The sequence below is a fragment of the Cyclopterus lumpus genome, chromosome 20 (genome assembly GCF_009769545.1).
Source record: "Cyclopterus lumpus isolate fCycLum1 chromosome 20, fCycLum1.pri, whole genome shotgun sequence".
NCBI classification, from domain to species: domain Eukaryota; kingdom Metazoa; phylum Chordata; class Actinopteri; order Perciformes; family Cyclopteridae; genus Cyclopterus; species Cyclopterus lumpus.
The window spans coordinates 1,443,958-1,452,500 of NC_046985.1; the positions used below are offsets into that span (position 1 = coordinate 1,443,958).

At 32.2% G+C, this 8,543-nt stretch overlaps 1 protein-coding gene across 2 annotated transcripts in view; it reads right to left on the reverse strand.

Annotated features, from left to right (window-relative positions):
- Positions 1-7,433: 7,433 nt before the first annotated feature.
- Positions 7,434-8,543, reverse strand: part of rmc1 (regulator of MON1-CCZ1) — a 10,931-nt gene continuing 9,821 nt past the window's right edge. The window contains exons 18-21 of one of the 2 annotated variants that reach the window (XM_034560104.1): positions 8,475-8,543; positions 8,286-8,373; positions 7,779-7,916; positions 7,434-7,677 (exon numbers count right to left, since the gene is read on the reverse strand). In XM_034560104.1, coding sequence (XP_034415995.1) covers positions 7,598-7,677; positions 7,779-7,916; positions 8,286-8,373; positions 8,475-8,543 — 375 coding nt within the window. In that variant the 3' untranslated portion in view covers positions 7,434-7,597. Of the gene's footprint in view, positions 7,678-7,778; positions 7,917-8,257; positions 8,374-8,474 lie in introns of those variants that run through there. The other variant, XM_034560105.1, reaches the window with a different exon arrangement.

The following is an 8,543-nucleotide window of genomic DNA, read 5'->3' on the forward strand; positions in this document are numbered from 1 at the left end:
CCCCCCCTCGTCTCTCTGCTGGCTCACAGAAACATTCACGAACTTGTCGAAGTCGCAAAAAAACGCTCGTAAAAAGGGGGGGGGGGGGGGGGGGGGGGTCATGTGATCAGTTTGTGTCCGTCACACTATTGATCCCTTCATCCGTCGTCGAAGCCGCCCGCTGAGTTGGTTTGTGTGTTTAATAATTTCTCGTGGTCGTTCTCGGTTGATTCCATGTTTGTACAGAGAGGTGAGCGGCGCGACGCTACGAGACGTATTTTTGTGCGATTATCGGTGATATTTAGGTGTCGGGAGGGGAATCGGATTTATTTTGTGGATTATTTTTCTTTTCTTTTGAAAAAAAAAACCTGAACAAATCAATTTTTTGGTGTGTGTGTGTGTGTGTGTGTGTGTGTGTGTGTGTGCGTGTGTGTGTGTGTGTGTGTGCGTGACTCCCACCTGTCTCATCGCCCCTAGTGTTCATTTAGAGTATCACAGGGCCTCCAAGAGTGCAAATGTATTCCCGCGGCTAACACGTGGGTTCAGTTTACCTCAACTTCTGCTTTTTAACTGCAACCATTAAAACAGACAAGCAGGAAACCCTTTAAATCAAATGTCTTCCTAAACTCTGCTAGCGGGGCTCATTCTCTGCTAGCTTGGTTTCTACAGTGGGTCAAATCAGAGCTAACAGGGCTAACTTGTTAGCATAGCGTCAAACACAGCTAGCCAAGGCTAACATCTTGGCTAACTCGATATCAACAGCAGTGTGAAATGGAGAAGTAGCAGAGGCTACGTCATTGCTAGCTTGGTTCGTGCAATGAGCCTCAACACTTTATAAAACGGCTAACAGCTAGCTGTCGTTATTAGCCTGTGATGGCTAAATCAGTCACGGAGTAGAACACAAGCTAAATAGAGCTCAGAGACGAGCTAACCAACCCACCAACATCTTAATTAATTAATTTCCCTGCCGCGGCCAGGTAGCCCTTGCTAGCTCTTAGCATTTTGCCCTTTTTTTAATATATCAACCACAGGCTCAGTTGCTAGCTAGCTGGGGCTAACGGACCAGTTGATCGAGCTAACACGTCGCCAGCCTCCTTCCAGTATTAATCAAGTGTCTTTGGTCCCGTTAGCTTCATGCTACGTGAACGTCAACATGAGGACTTGATGTCAGCTGAACCGTAAAGACAATCAGTTGTGATTAAAACGCACAAACATCTTTTAAATGAAACCCATCAGTTGAATCTCGGTGTAGACAGATGGATGGGGGGGGGGGGGGGGGGTCCTAAGATGTGTTACCCTGCTGCACACAAACAGACAAGGAAAAGGGGCTTCTTCCCTCTTTGCACCGACGCAACCGGACAGTTCCGATCACTTATTGATCCTGATATCATGACCAGAGGGGCGAGTAGTGTGTGTGTCTGTGTGTGTGTGTGTGTGTGACTGTGTGTCAGGGTTTCTTTGTCGCGTGAAGATGAATATAGCTAATAATTTTTCTTGTACATTTCTTTTTTATATATATCAAGCAACCTCATAATCAAAAACAAATCGAACCTCAGCGGCTCATAACGGAACTGTAACGCAGCGGTCAGTCGCTGCTGTGAACTGGCACTAACTTCCAAAACTACTACTACTACTTCTACTACTACTAGTACTAGTACTTCTACTACTAGTACTACGACAGCGGAACATCGCAACACAACCAAGAGAGCAGAGAGAGAGTTTATGCAGCGTTCAGCAAACAAACGTCTTTACTTTGTGTAAAATAACATAAAAGCTACAGAGGATTAAAAACAAGTTTTATATTTGGTACATCCGTCTAATGTTTTGGGGTGTTTTTAATATCAGACTGGAGAGGAGCGTACTTTAACATCAGGTCCAACTTCAAATCATTAATAAGTTGCTTAATTCTTCTGAAATATTAGAATAATTTTAGCCGTTGTGGGAGTTTCTCCGAGCTAGCTAACGTGCTATTATTCGTTAGCTTGGTCGCTAACGGGACAAAACGCTCAAACGTCCAATTTTCTGTACCATTAATTTGTGAATTTGCGCAATTAATACGTCGACCGAAGAGTTTATTTTAATTCTTTAATTCTTTGAACCTGCACAGCTAAAAAGTCCCGTTAGCTTCTTCCCGTTTGGGCTCTCCGTTAGCACTGGGCTACATTAGCATTTAACGTAATGTTCCTTTATTCAGCCAGGTGGAAGTCACAAGTCCAACTAAAGGGACCAAATTAAATCCTCCTGAAATCAATTCATTTTGGAGAAACATTTGACAAATTTACTTAAATAATTCTAACGCAGACGTCTGCTGGAGAAATAACTTTCCATCAATTATGAGAAACCGTATCTAGACTTTGAGTTAATTCGTTTAAGATTATTTGGGACGTTTTATTAAAAAAAAGTTGTTTGTTAAACTCTCTTTCTCTCCAACTGTTTTATGTTTTGTTAACTCGACCTGTACAACCCTCTCCCTCGGGAATGTGTGTGTGTGTGAGTGTGTGTGAGTGTGAGTGTGAGTTAGCACGGCCATATGAATACTGGACTTCCAATTGAATGCACGTGGACTGTTTTTAAATGTATTTATTAGGAGCCCAGGTGTGTGTGTGAGTGTGTGTGTGAGTGTGTGTGTGTGTGTGTGTGTTTCTACAATGACTTGAGAGGAAGCCATGTATTAAAGAAAATATCACATTTATGCTGCAGAACTGTTTTGAGGAACTGATGGTTTGTGTTGTGGACTCAGCGGCTTGTCGGGGGGTGGGGGTGGGGGGGTCGACTCGGATCAGCAATAAGAATCCCTCTGAATCCCCAGAAAGCTTTATGTAGACCTCCTGTAGACGAGGACAGACCGTCTGCGTTTCTTGTTTGTTTTGTTTTGTTTTTTGTTTGGCAACAAATTATTTTTCTTTTGTTTATAATTTTTCTCTCTCTCTGAAATATAAATGTGTATAAAACTGTGAAAATCCATTGTGTTCAGTTAAAGGGTGAGTTTAGGTTAGGTTTTTTTTGCATGTTAATCTAATTTCAATTATGGATCATTTCTCCATCCCTTCGCGCTACACACACACACACACACACACACACACACACACACACATATATATCTATATATATATATATATATATATATATATATATATATATATATATCTATATATATATCTATATATATATATATATATATATATATATATAATTTCGCTCTCAGGGTCTTTCACACATCCATAATTCAGAATGCTTCATGTTCATGTTTCCTGAGTTGCAACTTGTTCTTTCCAAGTCCTGATTTATTTGTGTGTGTTTTTTTAATGATGATTCAGAACTGTCAATCACTACATTTAGCACTTGACTGTGAACTCGTCATCGACTAACAGATAAAAAACGTCATTAGATTGTTGGTGGGTCTTTTACAGCCAGAATATGACTTTTTGTTAATGTTGTTGTTGTTGTTGTTGTGGTTGTGTTCTCCGCTCTCATCCAGGACATTTTGGTTCGAACCGTTTCATAACTTGGTTTAACCCTGAGTGTAACTTCCTGTCCGGGTCAAAGGGAAACGACACACACACACACACACACACACACACACACACACACACACACACACACACAGATGCTGAACCTCAATCAGAAAGCATTGACACACACACAATCATCTGGAAAACGTTTTCCTCTCTGTGGTTGTGTTTCCTTCCCTGCTTCCTTGCTTCCTTCCCTGCTTCCTTCCCCTCGTCTCCTCCCCTGCTGTTTGTTAAACATGACAGTGTTTCACAAGTCAAGAGATGTAAACCTGTTCTGTATTCAACCCAATAAGAAAAAGCAATAAAGATTATATTAAGAAAGGTGTGTGAATTAAATGCTCCATGTTGTTGTTTTATTTACACTATTTATTCTAGTAGTTTATGAAGTATTTATTCTAGTACTTTATGTATTTATTCTAGTAGTTTATGAAGTATTTATTCTTGTAGTTTATGTATTTATTCTAGTAGTTTATGTATTTATTCTAGTAGTTTATGTAGTATTTATTCTAGTAGTTTATGAAGTATTTATTCTAGTACTTTATGTATTTATTCTAGTAGTTTATGAAGTATTTATTCTAGTACTTTATGTATTTATTCTAGTACTTTATGTATTTATTCTAGTAGTTTATGTAGTATTTATTCTAGTACTTTATGAAGTATTTATTCTAGTACTTTATGAAGTATTTATTCTAGTAGTTTATGTAGTATTTATTCTAGTAGTTTATGTATTTATTCTAGTAGTTTATGAAGTATTTATTCTAGTACTTTATGTATTTATTCTAGTACTTTATGTATTTATTCTAGTAGTTTATGTAGTATTTATTCTAGTACTTTATGAAGTATTTATTCTAGTACTTTATGTAGTATTTATTCTAGTACTTTATGAAGTATTTATTCTAGTAGTATATGTAGTATTTATTCTAGTAGTTTATGTATTTATTCTAGTAGTTTATGAAGTATTTATTCTAGTACTTTATGTAGTATTTATTCTAGTAGTTTATGTATTTATTCTAGTACTTTATGAAGTATTTATTCTAGTACTTTATGTATTTATTCTAGTACTTTATGAAGTATTTATTCTAGTACTTTATGAAGTATTTATTCTAGTACTTCATGTATTTATTCTAGTAGTTTATGAAGTATTTATTCTAGTACTTTATGTAGTATTTATTCTAGTAGTTTATGTATTTATTCTAGTACTTTATGAAGTATTTATTCTAGTACTTTATGAAGTATTTATTCTAGTACTTTATGAAGTATTTATTCTAGTACTTCATGTATTTATTCTAGTACTTTATGAAGTATTTATTCTAGTACTTTATGAAGTATTTATTCTAGTACTTTATGTAGTATTTATTCTAGTAGTTTATGTATTTATTCTAGTACTTTATGAAGTATTTATTCTAGTACTTTATAAAGTATTTATTCTAGTACTTTATGAAGTATTTATTCTAGTACTTTATGTAGTATTTATTCTAGTACTTTATGAAGTATTTAACTAGTACTTTATGTATTTAGTCTAGTACTTTATGTAGTATTTATTCTAGTACTTTATGTAGTATTTATTCTAGTACTTTATGAAGTATTTAACTAGTACTTTATGTATTTAGTCTAGTACTTTATGTAGTATTTATTCTAGTACTTTATGTAGTATTTATTCTAGTACTTTATGAAGTATTTATTCTAGTACTTTATGTATTTATTCTAGTAGTTTATGAAGTATTTATTCTAGTACTTTATGTATTTATTCTAGTACTTTATGAAGTATTTATTCTAGTACTTCATGTATTTATTCTAGTAGTTTATGAAGTATTTATTCTAGTACTTTATGTATTCTAGTAGTTTATGTAGTATTTATTCTAGTACTTTATGTAGTATTTATTCTAGTACTTTATGTAGTATTTATTCTAGTAGTTTATGTAGTATTTATTCTAGTACTTTATGTAGTATTTATTCTAGTAGTTTATGTAGTATTTATTCTAGTAGTTTATGTAGTATTTATTCTAGTAGTTTATGAAGTATATATTCTAGTAGTTTATGTAGTATTTATACTAGTACTTCATGTATTTATTCTAGTACTTTATGTAGTATTTATTCTAGTAGCTTATGTATTTATTCTAGTAGTTTATGTATTTATTCTAGTACTTTATGTATTTCTTCTAGTAGTTTATGAAGTATTTATTCTAGTACTTTATGTATTTATTCTAGTAGTTTATGTAGTATTTATTCTAGTAGTTTATGAAGTATTTATTCTTGTAGTTTATGTATTTATTCTAGTACTTTATGTATTTATTCTAGTAGTTTATGTAGTATTTATTCTAGTAGTTTATGAAGTATTTATTCTTGTAGTTTATGTATTTATTCTAGTAGTTTATGTAGTATTTATTCTAGTAGTTTATGAAGTATTTATTCTTGTAGTTTATGTATTTATTCTAGTACTTTATGTATTTATTCTAGTAGTTTATGTAGTATTTATTATAGTACTTCATGTATTTATTCTAGTAGTTTATGTAGTATTTATTCTAGTAGTTTATGAAGTATTTATTATGGTACTTCATGTATTTATTCTTGTAGTTTATGTATTTATTCTAGTACTTTATGTATTTATTCTAGTAGTTTATGTAGTATTTAGTCTAGTACTTTATGTATTTATTCTAGTAGTTTATGTAGTATTTATTATAGTACTTCATGTATTTATTCTAGTAGTTTATGTAGTATTTATTATAGTACTTTATGTATTTATTATAGTACTTTATGTATTTATTCTAGTACTTTATGTATTTATTCTAGTAGTTTATGAAGTATTTATTATGGTACTTCATGTATTTATTCTAGTAGTTTATGTAGTATTTATTCTAGTAGTTTATGTAGTATTTATTCTAGTAGTTTATGTAGTATTTATTCTAGTAGTTTATGTAGTATTTATTCTAGTAGTTTATGTAGTATTTATTCTAGTACTTTATGAAGTATTTATTCTAGTTTATGTATTTATTCTAGTACTTTATGAAGTATTTATTCTAGTTTATGAAGTATTTATTCTACTCTGACTTTCGACAGTGCGATACCCCCTTCTTGCCACTAGGGGTCTCTGTCCTGTTTTCTGTCAAACGTTGATCTGAAGGCTGAAGTCACCGTTTATACGACTTTATGACTTTATGACTTTATCATTTAATTAGTTTGTTATCGTTTGACTTTTCAGATCCAAAACAAATGTCAAACATCAGTTTTAGGACTTAAAAACATATTTTAAAACTTTTCCAACAAGATAAATATATATATATCACACACTTGTACTTTAATTCTTTATTAGCTGGACAGATTTAGAATTTAGGTAGAATTTTTTTTAATATATATATATATATATAACTATATATATATATAACTATATATATATATAACTATATATAACTATATATATATATAACTATATATATATATATCTATATATATATCTATAACTATATATATATATATAAAACTATATATATAACTATATATATATATATATAACTATATATATATATATATATATATATAACTATATATATATATAACTATATATATATATATATAACTATATATATATATAACTATATATAACTATATATATATATATAACTATATATATATATATATATAACTATATAACTATATAACTATATATATATATAACTATATAACTATATATATATATATATAACTATATATATATATATATATATATATATATATATATATATATATATATATATATATATATATATATATATATATATATATATATATATATATATATATATATATATATATATATATATATATATGTATATATATATATATATATATATATATATATATATATATATATATATATATATATATATATATATATATATATAAACATTTCTTTATTCAATTCAGTGCTTTTTGATTTAAAAACATAATTAACAATGCAGCCGTTAGTTAAACAATAAAAAATAAACACATTATTCATGTTCTATGTACAACATATTCATACAGGCATCCGACCTGTTTACACTGAGTGGTTAATAACTATAAATTAATGAATAAAGTAAATAACAACAGGATCCAAGTGATTCTCTTCAGACGGTGGACGGTTTGATCAGAGCCTGATCCCCAAACAGCTGCTTGAAGTGGACCACATGCTCCTCACAGTGCTCTCCTGGTGGGTGGGGGGTTCAATATTAAAGACTTAAATATTACAGAGCTTATTAAAATGTGGGAGCTCAATAAGGATCTGACTTCAGATCTGCTTGCTCTCACCGGGGTTGAATCCAGGACTTCCTCTGAGCCGCTGGTTCCTCTGCTGGAAGGACCTGAACACGGTGTAGAACAGCATCTGGTCCCCGGTCTGTCGCGCCGCGTCCAGAAACTTCCTGGACGACACGTTGTCATGGCCACCTGAAACCAGCCCGGGGTTACGCAATCGTCTCAGTCAGGTGACCAGAATAAGCTCGTCAACAAGGTCAAAACATAAAAAATATATATATATATATATGTTTATTCATATTATTTTCTAAATTCCTTAAGTGTTGTTTTTTGTGAAAACAGGTGAATTTTGATCTTGACGTGTTTCTTCAAGAAAACATTAATGTTTTTAGTTCATTTCTGCCTCTTGTGGACAGAATGGGTATTACAACAACAACAAAGGAATCGCCTGCTTCAACTTCTTTTTTCTGACTGTGTTACAGATGAAAAATAAATAAACTGCTCATGTTTTGTCCTCTCGGCGCATCAATGACCTGTCGGCTGTGAGTGAAGCCGACGTACCGACACTGCGGATGAACCTCAGCGCGCCCAGAACCTGCTGCTTGGACAGCAGAACCTCCACGATCTCGTCGTTGGCCGTGGACAGACGCTGAAAACACACAAACACACACAAACACACACAAACACACACGAGTATTTAAAGTGAGGACATTTAAGTGACGTCCGTCTTCATCTGAAGCTGCTTGATACCTTCAACATGTCCAGTGACAGCTGGTGAGCAGGAGCATACGTGCTCTCCAGAGACAGGAGCAGACAGGC